Source organism: Rousettus aegyptiacus, unplaced genomic scaffold (genome assembly GCF_014176215.1).
Source record: "Rousettus aegyptiacus isolate mRouAeg1 unplaced genomic scaffold, mRouAeg1.p scaffold_m13_p_1, whole genome shotgun sequence".
Lineage (NCBI taxonomy): Eukaryota > Metazoa > Chordata > Mammalia > Chiroptera > Pteropodidae > Rousettus > Rousettus aegyptiacus.
Genome location: NW_023416284.1, coordinates 161,165,571 through 161,184,299, shown reverse-complemented (window position 1 = coordinate 161,184,299; position 18,729 = coordinate 161,165,571). Strand labels below are relative to the sequence as shown.

At 34.4% G+C, this 18,729-nt stretch overlaps 1 protein-coding gene and 1 pseudogene across 5 annotated transcripts in view; both read left to right on the top strand.

Moving 5' to 3' along the window:
* Positions 1-17,883, top strand: part of STX7 (syntaxin 7) — a 39,773-nt gene extending 21,890 nt beyond the window's left edge. Inside the window, exons 3-10 of one of the 5 annotated variants that reach the window (XR_001595476.2) lie at positions 3,016-3,085; positions 4,643-4,736; positions 5,436-5,573; positions 6,621-6,673; positions 7,214-7,310; positions 8,453-9,756; positions 9,880-9,951; positions 12,336-12,418. Coding sequence is in view for 3 of the 5 variants with exons in the window: in XM_016133644.2 (XP_015989130.1) it covers positions 3,016-3,085; positions 4,643-4,736; positions 5,436-5,573; positions 6,621-6,673; positions 7,214-7,310; positions 8,453-8,525; positions 12,336-12,418; positions 15,092-15,184 (701 nt within the window). In the remaining 2 variants the exon portion in view is untranslated. The other 4 variants (XM_016133644.2, XM_036221836.1, XM_016133645.2 and 1 more) reach the window with 4 other exon arrangements.
* Positions 17,884-18,315: 432 nt separating this feature from the next.
* LOC118606534 lies at positions 18,316-18,435 on the top strand (annotated as a pseudogene).
* Positions 18,436-18,729: the final 294 nt, after the last annotated feature.

The window sequence follows — 18,729 nt, the reverse complement described above, 5'->3', positions numbered from 1 at the left end:
GTCAACCAAGGATTGCCTCGCCTAAAAAAATTAAAATAAATAATGGCAGAACAATTTTATATAGCATTCATACATTCAAGTTATTTATTCTTTCCAGGATTGATATAGTTTTTGATCCTTTTTTGCTTTTTATTTTTCTAGTGAATATTACTAATATTTCTGTTCTTGGCTCATTTTTGTACTGGTTCATCTCACCTTCTCTCAATTATTTCTAGTTCTTCATACATAATTGATAGTGCTCCTTTTTCCTTTTAGGCATGTCTCTACCTTTTATTTTAAGGCTTTTGATTGTAATTATAGTTTTACCTACTTATTTTCCTTGATTTTTACCAATGTGATATGCACAAGTTGATTCTCAATAAAGTTGAATTTCTGATATATTTATTTATTGTAAATTTCAAGTCGATATCTTTTGTCTATTTTTGCACAGGCTATTTTTCTATTACCAGTTTGTAGGATTTTTTCTGTATTAGAGATATTTACCCTTTTGCTCATCATTTGCTACAGATATTTTATCCCATGTATACACACATATGTATGTTATTTATATATATATTTGTAACATGATTTTTCATATAACAAAAATTTAAAAATATTTTGTTTTGTCAACTTGTCATATTTTCTTCCATGCTTTTTAGTTTGGTGTCATACTTAGATAATTTATACTTCACTCCAAGATCCTGGATAAGATCATGTAATACATACACTTTTATAGTTTTGTGTAACAGTTTAATGGTTTCAATTTTTTAGTATTTAAATTCAATTTTTTAGTATTTAAATTCAATCTGTATTACAGATTTATTTTGCTATGAGGTAAAATAAGGTTCTCCAACTCCCAAATAGGGAGTTTTCCTGGTGTAATTTATGGAACAGTTTATTTTTTTATCACTTAATATGACATTTTTAAAAAACAGGAACCCTCTAAAGCAGCAGTCCCCAACCTTTTTGGCATCAAGGACCAGTGCTTCCATGAAAATCTAATGCCTAATGATCTGAAGTGGAGCTGAAGCGGTGATGCTAGTACTTGAGAGCAGCTGCAAAGACAGATGAAGCTTGGCTCGTTCGCCGTTCACCGCTCAGCTCCTGCTGAGCAGACCAGTTCCTAGAGTTTGGGGACCCCTGCTCTAGAGATGAGATAAATGCCTAAGAGGCCTATACTACAGTTTGTCTTATCAACACACTTTTTTATAAAATAAAAGCATTAAACCCCTGTAAGGTAGTCCAAGAAAATCTGTTGAGGTTCAGAAGGAAATGTATAACTAATTGCAAGCCCTGGTAAGTTAAAAACACCAAACAAGAATTCTTTACCCTACAAAAGAAAAATCTGCCAAAATTAAAGCAAAAGAAATTCCTTTGAAGCTAGCTGAATGTTTAGCAGTTTCTCTATGCTATATGAGTTCTTCAGGATTTATATTGTTCAGCTTTAACTTGAAAGCAGTGTTCATTACATCATCACCAGCGATCAAAAGTTATCCCCTGTTTTGAAATACAATTATTCTCTTGATTCCATAAATAAATAGTGCCTAAAAGCATTTAGCTATATAAATAAGCCACTTATTTTAAATGAAAAGAATGGGTGTATCAGATTATTTTTCTCTAGTTCTTGGAAATGTGAAAATTCTTTACTTTGAGATGGATTTTCAACTTATTTCTACTTGAGATTTTATTTGTGTACATGTTTGCATAAAACTATAGATCCTCCCATATGCGAAGAGCTTTTTCTTATTACAGTGATCATAGACTTCTGGATTATGAGTTTAGCATTAATTTTAAACCCCTGGCTTTTAATTTTGAGTATTTTAAACCCACTAAAAAGTAAAAGTATAGTACAGTGAACTCTTTATGTACCTTTCACCTGGGTTCACCAATTGTTGACAATTTTTAATTTTAGTTGCATCTCAAATTTCAAGTTCAGATTCTTCTAATAGTCCCCACAATTTTTTTTGTAGCATTTTTTTTTTTTTTCTGATTCAGAACCCAGTCAAGTACCATACATTCGTGTGTTTTATTATTTTGAGGTTTTTTTTCAGTTCTTAATTTAGGAAGTTCACCTACTTTCAGTTTTTTTTTCATTTGTGACATTGGCATTTTGAATAGTCCAAGCCAGTTATTTCGTAGATTATCCCAAAATATAAACTGGTCTGATTTTTTCTCATGATTAGATTCAGGTTAAATATTTTAGCAAGGAAAATACAGAGGTCATATTGTGACTGACTTTATTGCATCATGTCAGGATACTAATAGTGCCAGTTTGTACCATTGGCAGTGCAAAATTTGATTGTTTTAAGCAACAGATTTATCTACGATAAAGTTAACTCTTAAAATTAATGTTATCTATGTAGTGATAAATTGAGGTCGTATGAATATCCCGTGATTTTAGCATCCTTTGATAATCCTAGTTTGAATCACTTATTACAGAAATAATTGAAAAATAATTTTTTCCAATTCTGTTATTCCTCCCTCATTTATTAACTGTAGTTCATTTACTTCATATTCTGATAAATTATGTAATTTTTACAATTATTTTTCTCACAATTTTTATGCCAGTAGAGTTAAGTGAAAGTCCATGTGCCATTATGCTAAATCTTCTGATAGCAAAGAAGATAATACTTTTGCATTGTTAAGTGCAGTTTCATGGGATTTTTTCCCCATTACAGTTGGCATATAATATTGTATTGGTTTCCGGTGTACAACAGAGTGACTAGACATTTGTATAACTTACAAAGTGATCACCCTGATTAATCTAGTACCCATCTGACACCATACACAGTTATTACAATATTATGGACAGTTTCATATGTTAGTGTCCTCACACGATTTTCTCTTGAAAATTAATTCATTGTTACTAATTAGATTCAAATAAACCATTTATTACTTTTTTCTCAACTGTTTTTTTATTTATCTTTGTTTTTCTATCTTTTTCTATCTACCTATTTGCGTACATTAATTTCTTAAAATTAATTTCTGTCATTATAACATTCGTAACAATTATATATTTATTTTCCATAATAATAGCTGTGGAAATACAGAGGACTCTGAATCAACTTGGAACACCTCAAGATTCACCTGAATTGAGGCAACAGCTGTAAGTATTTCATTGAAAAGAAAATAAAAATAATGGGAAAAAACAACTGTTACATTTCTTTGATGGCGTGTAGTGTATGCTTACTGGAGAAAACAGTGGCGAATTAATAAGGTCCTACTGCCTTATTTGTACCAAGCTTCTGTGTAAGATTTTCCCTGTGTAGTAGACATGTTTTTGTTGTTGTTGTTGAAGATCTGGCTTACTCTATCAAAGCAGAATTTCTTTAGTTACCTTTCTTATACTTTTTAAATAGGTTTTTTTTTTTTATGGTGTTTTACTCTACGCTTCTCTGTGTGTGTGATTTGCTTCCCATAGCTACAACTCTACAGTGCTACAGTGACCAGATATTTTATTGGTTTAGATCCATTACATATTCAATATAAACTATCACCCCCAAAACTTAAACCTGCATACTTGAATTTCAGAAAGCATTAGTCTCTGTTTAGAAAAAAAAAAGTTATAATAGTTATATAATATGTGTTTCTGTAAATTAATACCCTGTTAGAAGAGCAGCATTAGTTCTTCATGGTGTTACAGATTTTATAGAATGTGTTTACACATTTTCTCAAATGAACCTTATAAAATTGGAGTGAGATAAATAGATCAAAAGAACTATTTTCATTTTGCTCATAAGGAAAATATGTCTGTTGGAGGTTTGATAATTTGCCTAGCATCATTCTGAACCTGAATTTTAAATCTTAGTTCAGCACTGTTAACATGTAACAAGTAACATGTATGTAATGAGCCATAAGGCAGACAGCACTACCTGTGGAAGGAAAAAAGAGGAAGAAATAATAATTCACATTCTTAAGGAAAAAAAAGAATGTACATTTATCCGTATTACATTTTTCTGTAGTATATAGATACCAGAGTGGTTAAAATGCCCGAAATCTAAATAAATAAAACATTATTTATTGAAATAAAGTGAAATAGAAATACATAATGCTTAATAGCTACCGTAGACGTCATTAACGTCTTAAGAATTTTAATTACATAACATTTTCTAAAAATTTAAGAAGGCATGTTAAAAATAGAGTACTTGGTAAATAGGTACAAATAGGTTATAATTCTTATTAGTAAAATAACAGGTGTCTAAATTTAAGCATACTTTTATATGATATCTCATATTAATATGTATTTAACGGGACTAATATGTATTTAATATGAGAGGTACCAGTGTTGTAACTTATAAAGCATCTCATTAATACAAGCTTTTTTTAGTGTTAAGTTTAGTTAGAAATCTTTTGACTTTATAAGCTAGCTAACAAGATAGATGTAGATTCTGATATAATTCACCTCTTTTATAATGGCTACTGATAATTATTACTTGAAGCTTGGTTACCCCCTGTATGAGTAAGGAACTTTCCATTTATTATTTGCTCAATATTTATCAAAGAATAGAACCTGAAAATTTTATTTTCATAGAGAAAATTTGGAGTCAGTTTATAAAAAAGTGATTTTTATAAAACTATTCATCAAGGTTGATTCAAATGACAGAGTTGGAGCTTAAAGAAATAGAATAGTTCTTTGGCTATAATGCCTGTTTTCTCACTTTAGGCAACAGAAGCAGCAGTATACTAACCAGCTCGCTAAAGAAACAGATAAGTACATTAAAGATTTTGGATCTCTGCCTACCGTGCCCAGTGAACAGGTATTAAGCTTTAAAACACATTGTTGATGTATTGAATGTGAAAGAAATCAAGTACATTGTAGTATCTTTGAACTGTTATGCTAGAAAGGAAAGTATGGGGAAAATTCTGTTTGAGATTAGCTCACAGAACACAAAACTATATTTAATTGTTCAGGTAGTATCCTGTGTGATTCAATAAAGCAAAAATTATTTCCATGCAGTTGCCCTACCCATAATTAAGTAAGTGCTCAGCGCATGCTTCCTGAGTAGTTGTTTTCTGGCCATCCAGGACGGACTTCATGAGGCATGCACACTCATTCTAAGATGTGAGGTTTCCTACGGGCACATATTTATTTTCTTGCTGACTTAGTAGACATTATTAATTAAGCAAGAGTATAAGGTTTTATTTTCCTAAAAAAAAAAAAAAAAAAAAAAAAAAACTACTTTAAAATAAGTTCAAAATCATGGCCCAGATTTTAGGGTGAAAATATGAGATCAGAAATTCAGCATTATGGACCTTTTCCCTTAAGGTAAATTTACGTAGTATTTGAACATACTGTCAAAACGTTATTGAGAGTTAATTAGTAAGGCCCTGCAATTGGAGTGTGAATGAAAATTTCAGAATTAAATAAAGAGCTAGCTAGTGGTGAAACAACTTTTGCAAATTCTATTGAACTTCACAGCTTGATTCTAGTAGGTTTTTATCCCCCTTTTCTCTAGCGTCAAAGGAAAATACAGAAGGATCGCCTAGTAGCTGAGTTCACAGCGTCACTGACAAACTTTCAAAAGGTCCAGAGGCAAGCCGCTGAGAAAGAGAAAGAGTTTGTTGCTCGAGTGAGAGCCGGTTCCAGAGTATCTGTAAGTATTTTAAAGGGCATTGTAGAAATGAACACAATGTTCTCTAAGGATCCCTTAAAACAGCGGTCCCCAACCTTTTTGGCACCAGGGACCAGCGCTCCTATGAGAATTTCATGCCTGATGATTTGCAGTGGAGCTGAGGCAGTGTATGCTCTAGCACTGGGGAGCGGTTGCAAATACACATTAAGAATTCCTCATTTGCCTGCTGTTCACCTCCTGCTGTGTGGCCTGGTTTCTAACAGGCCACTGACCTGTACCAGTCCTCAGCCCGGGGGTTGGGGACCCCTACCTTAAAAGACCACACTGGCATGTTTTTTAAATTATAGAGATCTGTGAATATCTTGGGAATTAGTATTAGAATATTTTCAGGTATTTCTGCTCAGTTTTTAAGAAGAATGTTAGTTATATAATTCTGTATTACTGTGGTTATTTTGTCCATATCATGCGACAAAAGATTTTAAATATAAATTTTATAAAAATACAGAAATAGTTTGTCAGAAGTGATTAGAGGTCAAGTTCGAACTAATAGTCCCACATTTACTTGAACTTAAAGCTGTTACTTTATATTCATGCTAGTATAGAGGACACTTTACTCCTGAGTTGTATAAAAATAGTGGAAATTAAAAAGAGTGAATATATTATACAAATATTGAAGAACATTCACCTCGAGAAATATAACCTGTAGAAAGTAAAGAAAAGGATAATTTAGAGTGGAATTTTGACTTAATCTAATTTCAGATTCCTTTAGAAACTATCACAAGTTTTCTTGTTCTTTAATGTATAAGTTCCAAGATTATGTACATGTTAACTAAAAAAATTATTATTTGACTCTTAGGAATGCTTAATGAATACCTTCCTTGTCATCTTAGATATAGTTTTACTATTATTTGAAGTAGCTGACTTAAAATATTAGAACAAAAATATTTTTGTCTACACATATATTCACATGCATAAATAAATCAGTCTTGATTATTATAAGGAATACTGTGAGTGTTATGTGTTATTCCTTTGCCCCTACTCAATCTATTCTATTACTAAATTATTCAGAGTGGTTTTCCTGAGGAGAGCTCAAAAGAAAGGAATCTTGTATCCTGGGAAAGGTAAGAACTATAAAATATTATACAGATCAAAAGATACTTTTTAAAATACATTTTATACATTATGGTCTCTGGAACAGAATTAAAGCTCTCCATATATTATATCATTTGTTATCCTAAATTACTTATAAATAGAAAAGCAATAATGAATTTGAAAAATTTTCAAATTCAGTACTTAGTATAAAATATAAATATATAAATATATAAAACATTCCATATTTTAATTAGTATATTATAAATAACTTTGTCCAAACAAATATTATTGACTTGTTATTTGATATAGATTATTCCTTTGTGTGAAGTTTAAGTCCACGAACAAGAAATAGCAGCTACCTGATACAGCTTCAATTAAATAATAATGCTAAAAAATAGTATGTAAAATGACACATAAATAAAGTTGACTGATATTTCTGTTATATTCTTAGAATGTAGTTATAAGCAATTCTCTGACTTTGAAGGAAAAATATTCTACTTCGTAAGTATTTTTTAAATAGGAAGTCCTATTTTAATAGTCTTTTTTCCATATTCTGTTATTTTTATTAGCCAAACTCAACCTCAAGTGCAGGTGCAGGATGACGAAATTACAGAGGATGACCTTCACCTTATTCATGAGAGAGAGTCTTCTATTAGGCAACTCGAAGTAAGCTTTACATTATAGAGTTGGGCTGCTGCTCTGTTCTGAGTGAGTTTGTCCTCAAGATGCTTAATTTGGTGGCGTTTCTCATATAAATTAATTTCTTTTTTAAAAAACAGTCTCCTTAGAATTTGATGAGAGAACATACTTTTCTCCACTCAATTTTTAAAAATTCCAGTAAGTCATCTCAGGTCACCCTAGCACTGAGAGAAACAACAATCTAAAGATAAAATGTTCGGCGAGTCTGCACGGCTGCCGTGGCGCATGATACACATCACACCTGCATGAATAAGAATTTCTACAAGGGCTTTAGAAGTATTTTATTTCTCTTTAGTGTATTTATGACATCAGAGAGCTAGAAAGCCTTAGTTCTTATGGCACCAACGTATTCCCTAAAAGGTGGGCTACTGATAGCTAACGATAACCTCAATTCATTGAGGGCTTCCATGTGCCAGACACTATGTAATATAATAAACTTTACCAATTGTCTCCTTTAGTTCTCATAAAAACTCTATGACGTGATTAACTCTGTCATTATCATTGCCATTTTACAGATGAGGAAACCAAGGCATAGGATGAATATGTGAATTGCCCTATGCCTCCTGAATAAAATAGTTTAACTTTACTCTTTAATCAGGCAAAATAATAGTTATAATATACTGAAGAAAAGTAAATTTATAACTTCTTTATCCATCACTATTTCATTGCATATTCAAGTGTATTAATATAAGACTTTAAATTTACACCTAATGTTCTATTATTATAAATTATAAAATTGATGAATACATTTTTACTAGAAATAATTATAACAAGAGTATTTTATACCCTTATGAGGGAATACGGCTTGTGCTAATAAAACCGATCAGATTGTATAAAATAAACTCAGTAACCATAGCCCTTTCCTAATTTAGATCTTTCATTTTCATACTGCCTTGCTTGATATTTTTAATGCCTCAGACTTATTTTAGAGAACTGGTTACTGTTATTCAAGGTCTACTTACTTGGGATTGCTTATGGTAAAATAATTTTGTGATATTCCAAAATATATGTATTAAGTCTATTAATGTGTGGTGGTTTGGGGTTTTTTTCCCCCCTGTTGTGGATTGGGACTGAATTTCTGATTATAATATTATGTCTTTTTCTCTTAGGCTGATATTATGGATATTAATGAAATATTTAAAAATTTGGGAATGATGATTCATGAGCAAGGAGATGTGATAGGTAAGCCCAAGCCCTACTGATTAGATTTTTTGAGGTGTGAGCAAACTATATGCAATTTATCTTTGGTAACTTCTCAAGGAAAAATCACTGCTTCCTCTTCTTTTTGGCCTTTCTGGAATCAAAAGCACAGTCTACAACAAAACATCAACCTTTGACTTTATCTAAAACAGATCTCATTTTTGGCTCTTAGTGGTTGAAATGATCAGTTTCATTTATTTCAGAAGCCTCAAATTTCTTCAGGCTTACTGCTGCTGAGCTCGTGGAAGGCACCATGTAACATCATTCTAGCTTATTTCCAGGACCTCTGGTTTTCATCTTACCCCAATTTAATTGTCATCACAAGGACTTTTTGGGAAATGTGTACTATTTATAATTGTACATGCTATCTTACCTATTGGATTAGAGGGAATGGGCTGCCATTTGCTCATTCATTTTAATAGCTTATTGGTAGATTAGTCGTAGTACTTAGATGCTAAGAATTTTATTTTTTTAATTCTTTAAAGCAGTGACTAAGATTCCCTTTAAGTTTTAAATGTAGTAGTAATTCATATAATTATTAGGATTGATCAGGATCCTGATTATTTTTATCATTTTGAAATATGAAGATGTCTGTGGCTGTGTCTAAAGTTACGTTTAATGTGATTTCTGAATTTGGTTCAGTTGAAACTACTTGGACATATAGTTTAATATAACTGTCATTTGTCAGTTCTTAGCCTTTTCTGTCACCCCAGTAGATGACAAGGTAAGATTTTGAAAACCATTTCTGCATCCAACAAATATTTATTGAGTACCTGCCGTATCCAGGCAGAAATCTAGGCATTGAGGATTCAGCTGAAATTAAACAAGTAAAAGGCCCTACCTTCACAGATCTTATAATCTAACTGAAGGAGAGGGACAGTTAAAAAGAAAGAAAGAAAAGTAAGTAAATGGCGATAAGCGCTAGAGGGAAATAAGTTTAAGGTAGGGGGATGGGGCTGGTGGCAGTGGAGGATGTTGCTTATACATAGCGTAGTCAGGCGAGGCCTTGCCAATAGGTGACATTTTGGTGAAGACTTCATGTCGGTAAGGGAGCAAGTAAGAGAAAGTGCTCCAGGCAGAGGGAGCAGCAAGCATAAAGGGCTTTGGACAGAAGCATGCCTGAAATCTTTGCTGAGTTGAAATGAAGAAGAGGAAGAATGGGGACGATGTCAGAAGTCACAGGGGAGATGCCCTCATGGGATCCTGAGCCACCGTAAGGGCCTTTTTTTTTTTTTTTTTTTTCCCCTCATTATTTATAGATGGGAAGCCACAGAAGGATTTGAGCAAAGGAGTGTTATAATCTGACTTAGGTTTTAATACTCACTTTGGCTGCTAGGTTGAGAACAGACTGTAAAGGGGCAAGACCAAAAGCAAAGAGACCACTTAAAAGGCTATTACAGGAATCCAGGTAAGCAATTATATTGCCTTGGATCAGATGGAAGCAGCGAAGTGGTGAGAAGTGATGGAATTCTGGATATTTTTAAAATGTAGAGCCAAAGATATTTATTGACTAGCTAGGTATGGGTATGAGAAAGTTAATTCAAGGATAATTCTAAGGTTTTGGCCTGGCCCACAGAAGTAATGGTGTGGCCATTTTCTGAGATGAGGAAATCTGTACCTGGAGCAGGTTCGGATAGATATAAATCAATCATTTTTGGATATGTTAAGTTTGAGGTGCCATTTGAAACCCAACCGAAGCTTTGATAGGCATTGAACATGGAGTTCAGGAAAGTAGTCATCTGCACATAAATGGTATCTAAAGTCATGAGATTAGGTGCAGTCACCTAAGAAATATATCTAGATAGAGAAGAGAAGGGGCCTGAGAACTTAACACTTGGTCCTATAAATATTTCTAGCATGGTTGGCAAACTACATCCATATGTTTATGTGTTATCTATGGCAGCTTTTGTACAACAGAGGCAGAATTGAGTATTTATGATAGAAATCATATGAATTTCAGAACTTAAAATATTTGCTCTCTGCCCCTTTATAGAACAAGTCATTGTCCCCTGACTTAGAACCCAGAGAGCTGAGGAAGAACCAACAAAGTGACTGAGAAGGAATAGCCAATGATTTAGAGGAAATCAAGTTAATATATTGTTTTAGAATGAGGTAGAGAAAGTACTTCAAGAGTGATGGCTGGTCAGCTGTTTCAGATGCTGCTGTCGGGTTAAAAAAAGTGAGGATTTAGACTTGACTGCTGAGTAGAACGGTGTGTGGGGCATAGATAACCTCGAATGAGAACCGTTGGCAAAAGCATGATAAAGCAGCCTCAAGAAAAAGTGGGAGGAGAGCTTCCGGAGATGACAAGTATAGACAACTGAAAGGACTCAAGCTGGAAAATGGAGCAGAGAATAGTCATAGCTGTCAGTGGATGTAGAATAAAGGAGAGGGCTTTTGGTTGGTTTGTTTTTAGATGGCAGCTATAGGTTTCATGGGGATGATTATTAAGGGAAAGAAATACGGTTGATAAGTGAGGGCGAGGCAACTTACTGGCTGAGGTCTTTGAGTTAGGTGACAAGGAATGTGATAAAGTGCACAAATGGAGAGGTCGGCTCTTGCTGAGAGCATGGACAGTCCCTTCCTAACCACAAGAGAAGTCAGACAGATATATTGTTGCATGTAGTGGGTGGGTAGGGTCAAGGGAGAATGTGGAAATGTCTTCTGGATTGTTCCTTTTGTCTTAGTGATCTAGAATCAAGATCACTGGCTGAGAATGACAGTGCATGAGGAGGCATGAGAAGTTTGAGGAGAAAGGAGAAAGGAAAAATATGGCAAAAATTATGACATAGACCTCTAGGAGTTAGGGAAATGAGGTAGGCTTGCTTGGCAGTCACAAATTTAAAGTGAAATAAGTCAGCATAGGTTATTCTTTTTTGCATCAATATTCAGCTGCATGGGGCAGGTTGGGTTTTGTTGTGTAATCATAACTAAAGTATAGGGGCAAGGAAGCTGAAGATGAATGCAGGAAAGCGATGATAAATGAGTGCCCGTGGGATCCAAGCTAGATAAGGAGGGAAGTGAGGACATGAAGTGTGTAAGAGACAGTGAAAAAGTTCTAGGATCTGTGAAGCCTGGGTGTTAGAGAACCATAAAGAGAGCAGATGGTGATCAGAGAGGCTTGAAATTGAGATTGTAAAGAAGCCACAGTTATAATGACAAGGGTAGCAGGCAGTCTTTGAAAAGTGTATGCTCAACGAACTGAGGGGCCAGGGTTTTAAAAGGTCAGCAATTGGATACTGAAATGGCCAATATGTCTAATAGGAAAGGAATAGAAGAGAACATTGGTGAGTCAGGGGCTAAAACGTTCAAGGAAAGAGAAGGAAAGACCTTGAGATCTATAGATGTCTGCAACAAGGAGGAGTGGATGTGGCACGGATGTTAAAACTGAGAGTCGAGACTGTCAAAACAGACAGTGAGAAGGGGTCCAAGTGAGACTCTTAAAACTGAGTTGAAACTGTGTCTCAAACCTGCAGTGGTCTCATGCTGCAAAGCCACACTTGTTCCGGGCCATAGGAGAGTGAGACGGAGAACAGTCACCACTCGGGAAGGCCGTATGGGCCCTCAGGGAGGGCCGGGTTTCAGCACAGAACTAGGTTGATGAGAGCCCCAGAGCAAAGGATGTTTTTGGGTCTCTATTTAGCATAAATAAAAGTTCAGATATTGATATTAATTTCTGAATATCGTAATATGTTTACTCTTACCTTGAACAAAATCTAGTGATTTGTGCAGCTCTGTCACTGTAATATCAATACATGTTTAACAGTTGTATATGTGTGTTTTACCTTAAAGATAGCATAGAAGCCAATGTTGAAAATGCAGAGGTGAATGTTCAGCAAGCAAACCAGCAACTGTCAAGGGCAGCAGAATATCAGGTAATATTAACTAATGAATTTTGTCATAACTCAGACTTTGTGTGTGTATGTAATCAGGTTTAAAGTGGCTGGAGATGTTAAAATCTCATGGAAGACAGGTCAGACATAAACCAGTCAGTTTAAAACTGGATTTAGTCTGATCATTCTTGGAGTTGAACCAGAATGTGGCCCACGGGGATAGGAAGTTTAATATTTAGAGCCCTGAGGGGAGCAGTGGAGAAGCCTGGACTTTTCTGACAGCCTATAGTGTCACTGTGACATTCCAACCTAGAAACCCCCTTTGATAGCCTTCTCTGTTTCCCTCTGTTCCCTTCTACCTTTTCGTCCTTTTTTTGGTCAATGACATTATAGGTGAAGAGGTAAAGATTTTTGTCTTAGAGCTCTCAGGTCCTGGGGAAATTATATTCACTTGGAGTGTCCCTGACCATTAGGTATTCTGTCAGCATTCAGCAGGACTTTCACCAGGAATGAACTAATGTCTTAAGTGGATCAGGTTAATATAGGTTGTTTATGTGTATGAGTTAAATACAAAGTATGTGTAAAACACTATATGACTATTAGGACCATGAACTAGTAATACATTGTTCAATATGTAGACCTTTGGTGTTCAGCAAGGATAAGGCCAGGATCTTTGGAAACCCCTAAATACGGCCCTAGCATTTGACTTCCCTTTTAAAATTCCATTTTTGTTTTTGTTCATAATTTTTTTCTCAGACCTTGTTACTTTCTTATAAAATATCTGAGATTTACACCATCTTAAATATTTTCAATTGCTTTTCATGTTTCTCACTAACCTTAAAAGTTCCCTTTAGTTTCAATGTCATTTTTTTTACTGAACAAATCACTGCATATTCAGTGATACATAGAGAACAATGAACTATATAGAAAATGCTGAGTTACAGCCAGTAGTATTCACTGATGGAGTAGCTTGTGTTTATTGTCTTCATGCATGTGATTTAGATAGTGATGCTGCAGAATTAATGTCACTGTGTCATAGACTGTAGATGTTACTAATAAATAGTTGAAAACGCAGTAATCTGTATACTCCAGCAGTTGTAACTGCTCAAATACAGTGTTTAGCAGGATCTGTTAGTAACGGGGCTTACGTATTATTTCGTTTTGCTTTTGGATGTTGGGAGGATGTAGATGTATAAAAGTTTTACTTTTCCTCTTCCTTGTGAAAGGGAAAGCCTGCAGCCCCCCAGGGAAAAAGAACACATTTTCCCATACTGCACTTCCCAGACCAGATTGGACCTCCCTGACACCTGACCACATAGGCCCTGGAGGAATGAGAAAGGGGCCGGGCAGCACAGGTGCTGGGAAGAGAGCAGCTTTCCAGTAGTCCTCTTGGAAGTCTTTACAAACTGTGGTGCTTCTAAGTGGGTTGGGTGAACGAGGAACATAAAGGAAGGTGATAAGTGCTCTTACCACTGCAGCACCCCAAGGACCCCACACCAGGGAGGATGCCCTAGGTAACTGATACACTGTAGTGGAACACCCATGACTGTTCATAGAGGCAAGTTACACATGTGTCTGTGGTAACCAGGTGGAGTCTGGGGCAGATATGTTTAGGCATGATGATATTGAAATTTTAAGAAATCACATTTAATCCGTGTGGAGTATTTAGTTCAGAAATTAGATGAATATGTGTAATAATGAAAGTGTTCGTGGTTTTCAGGGTAATTTCAGAGTCAAACATCTTTCTGTAATATTTTTGATACTTCTGGTTGACACAAAGTAAATTTACAAATTTTTCTACTCTATAAGAAAAAAGATTCCTGCACATTGCTGTGAGATACACAAGCCGTTAAAGAGATGTAGAAATCGACAACTGGGCCATGAGCGAAGAATGGAGCAAAACCCTTAACCTTTATATTTTAAAAGACTGTTTTATAATTTTTTTGCCTCTTGTCTTTTTATTTATATGTTGAGATTTCGAATTCAGTTTCTTTTAATGTTAAACAATGAGAAGGATTTTGGAAACTAATAAATTTACCTTAGAGAAAATTGCCTCACATTTACACTTGCTGATATTTTTTGAGAACTTATTTTGAAAAACAACATTTTTTAAAATTTATTTTTCAGTTACAGTTAACATTCAATATTATATTAGTTTCAGATGTACAGCATAGTGATTAGACATTTATATATGTTATGAAGTGATCACCCCAATAAGTCTAGTACCCATCGGACTCCATACATAGTTATTAGAATATCATTGACTACATTCTCTGTGCTATACTTTACATTCCCATGACTATTTTTATAACTGGCAATTTGAAGAACAACTTTTCGATAAAATTTTTAAGAACATATAAGCTTTTAAGCTGTTCTTGACTTTCATCCGTAGGTAACCTCAAGTCTATTGCTTATATCAGTAACTTTTATTTTTCCATATCTTCTTTTTTAAGCCCAACCACACCTCAGAAAAATTACCAAGAAAAGTTTAATAATTATCCCTTGAATGGGTCCATTAACTCAAGAAGAATATTTTTTGAATGAATAGTGCCATATGTAGTGAAGAGATTTTTGAGAAGGAAAGAAATACAGCCAAAATTTGAGGGCAATAAATTGTTATTAATTTGACTCTAGAAATGAATGAAATTATTTCCAGTTGCTATGGAGATGCTCCACTACATCTGTGAACATGTTTTTTTGTTTTTGCATCTGCAGCGCAAATCCAGAAAAACCCTGTGCATCATCATTTCTATCCTTGTCATCGGAGCTATAATTATTGGTTTAATTATATGGGCAGTGAAAGGCTAAGATTTTGAAGGAGAAAACTGTTGCACTACATTATCTAAATTATGTAAGAAGGTTCTTGTAATCATTTTCTTTTTTAAAAAATTTTATTTTGAACCCTTTGCATAAAGGATGGCTCCCATACTTTGTTGTTATTATTATTATTATTTTATTTTATTTTTTTTTGGTGGGGAGCTTCCTTTGAATTAAATCTGATATTTTCTAATATTAAAAGCTTTTCTAAATATCCCTGCTGGCATAAATTTCATACTTTTTGGTCTAATAACTGTTTGGGTTTTGCCCACATATATGTCTTTCATTTATAATTTATCCTGTTGACTTAGTTTTTGGAACTGGCAAATTTAAAGGTGTATATATTCTATGGCATCTGTCTCTCTGTCACATGAACTCAGATTTGTATTACTGCTATTAAAATACTAAAGTTTATTGATTTGGGCCAGCAGAGGAACTATTAACTTAAAAAATCTAATGTATTTTTTTTGTGTTGGCTTTTTTTTTCTGGTTCAGAGCAGCACAAATTATCTACTTAACTTTTATTGTTGGTCTTAAGATTACTCTGAATGAAATCAGTGAATAATTACCTGATGTGTATATATTAAGCATTTGCTGTAGATTGCCTAGTAAAATACTAAGAATAGATTGTTTTTACTTAGGCTCTGTTTAAGTCTGACATTTACTGGGGAATGTGTAGTCACTATAAATGTTTAATGTGATTTGAAGGAAGAATGTGACAAATCAGTACTCATGTGTTAGAATTCTAAAGATCCCAACCCGTTATTGCACTGTGTATTTCCATAGCTATTATAATCGAAAGTTAATTACCTTCCCTTACGTCCTATAGGATAACAGTTATATTTGTATCATTGGGTCAAAATGATTTTGGGGAAGTAACTTTTCCACAATTACTGTTTTTCAGCACCCAGCACTTAAAATTTAGCATTTGACTTGCATATCATTTTGTACCATTTTAGAAAAGGAATGGGATGTTTGCCAGTTAACTCACTCGCCTTTTTAAATCAGTGTTGTTTTAATGCACTAATCTAAATACTGTAAAGAGCATCATTATCTTAGTTTATAGTTTGTATTTTATAATGTTCTTATATAGCAGTTTGATAATGAAGGCAGTGTTTTACATGGCAAGCTGTAAGACTTCAAATGGGAACAAATAAAATATTAAGTAACTAAGTAAACTGTACATTTGCAACCAAAATAAAAATAGTTTAAAAAGCGTCCGTATAGTTCTGTTTCATGAGGGCTCTGCTTCCGTGGGACCGGCGTTTGCCACTGAGAGATGGGAGCTGCTTTGGATCACAGTGAAACTCACTTTTTTCCATAACAGGTTCTGTAAAAAACTTCTTCATGAGTGATTTTGAGACTTTGGATTTACCAGAATCAACTTGCTTTAGTGAACAAAATGGGTGGTGCAGGGAGAATTCATACAATCGCTACCTGTTCTGTAGTCGGTGCAAGCCCATCATTCCTTCTGGAACATATTTTTTCTTTGTGAGTGCAGGAAAGTGTGTTGTTTCATGTGATATACCAGTATCTTATGGCTGTGAAGGTCCTAACAGCTTCCACAAATCACTTCAATTTTTTTGCCACAGTTGTACTTGTTAAAATGTTATATACAAAATGCATTTACTTCTATATTTATTTTACGATAAGTTCCCAATAACAGCAAAAGTGTTTAATTTTTTTGGTATGATTTTAGCACCATTATTTAAAGTGTAATCATTTATAATATATTTTAACAGGGACATAGATCAATGACTAAAAATAAGAACTTTAGTGGCTTGCCTTCTTTTAAGAATCATTAATTTTAAGGGAGAAATTTACACAAAATATTTGGAACCCAGAGTAGGCTTAATTAGAAAAAAATTAAATGAAAAACAGTATAATAGCCAAATTTTTAAAATTCGTAGTTTTCCTTTAGGTTAGCTTTAGAATCCCTTTGAAAAGTGGTGAAGCTTATAGTATGGAAAATAAAATCAGAGTTGTTTTCATGACTGTCAGCATATCTGAATCCGAGGCAGACTAAGTTTCAGACTGAAGAAGGTTCCTTATCAAATGACACATATTGTTCATTTTAGTGTACTCCAAAGACATGCTTGAATGATGAAGGTTGAGATTAACCAGCTTCTTTGCTTAAATTGAATGACTGTGGCATGAAGTATTTGGCCATCATATGGGTCATTCAAGACTATGGAAAAGTTTCGGTTTTACACAGTGATTGATGATAAAAGAATAACTGATGTCATTTCAACATAATGCAGCTCGCTTTTTAGTAGGCACAGGACCAACTCCAAAAAAAATACACAGATATGGGCACGTTGGAGCTCGATCTAGGACAGCAAACCATGGATGCAGCACCTGGAGCCAGGCCTGCTGAGCACACCCGGTGCCTGGCGGCAGCGTCTGCATCACCTGGGAACCCTACACCTTGAATAGGTCGCCACTGGGTCCTCCAAGGTCTTCACAGCTTTTGCTAAAGATGGTAAAATTTTGTACACAAGTGTTTTGAACACAAATCTTTTTAGACAACTTTAGGGAAAAAAAGTGACTTTTGAAAGCTTCTTGTTCCACAAAAAGTCTGTAGTTTAGCAAGGAAATCAGAATTGTTTTTCTAGTTGGTATAATTTTTTTGTTTCTTTATGTAGAAAAAATGTTATATTAAAAAATAAAACCTGTATAAAGAAAATAAAGTTATTGTCCATCTTAATAGTAAAGGGCGATTCACAGAAATAACTTTTTCAGCATTTATTTTTTGAAAGATAAAACTGACTTTTACACATGACCAGATTGCTGCAATAAAAATAAAATTTCAAAATGATGAAGAGAGTTGTTCAGGTAAGTTCTGAGTTCAGTGACATTTTTAGTTCTTTTAAATATGATGAAAATTCCTCATTAGTGGTAAAGAACGTTATCAAGCATCTTTCCTTTAAAAAAATGTTCAGTTAAAAAAAAAAAAACAAAACATCCGTGGGTCCCTTACCTCTTCAGTCCACCATAAGAGTTGAGCGGCCTGACCTCTGAGCAAGGAAATACACTTAGTAAAATTGACACCGGCAGGAGCCGGAACATGTACTTGGTACCACATTTTTGACAGAATGCATGACATCTTTAACAGTTGTCTAGTCTATGGCCATGTCACTCTGAAGAAGCCCGATCCCGTCTGATCTCGGTAGCTAAAGCAGGGTCGGGCCTGGTTAGTACTTGGATGGGAGACCACCTAGGAAGACCAGGTGTTGTAGGCATAAAAAGTGAAAAAATAAGGGACTGTAAGCTGACAAGGTCCTTGCAATCTGTGAGGTCAACCAAGGCTTGCCTCACCTGAAAAAAAAAAAAAAATCCAATCAGTTCATAAAGAAGGTAAAACCATTTTTTCCACATATTTAAGACTGTGTCCTAAAATACTGTACCACAGGAAATAGTATAGAACTGCCAGGATGAAATATTCAGGGTCATCTCTTCGTTTCAGCTGTGTTTTTCAAAGTTAGTAGAGAGTGAAGCACCATCTCATTCACTGAGTTAAGAAGACACCAGGAAAA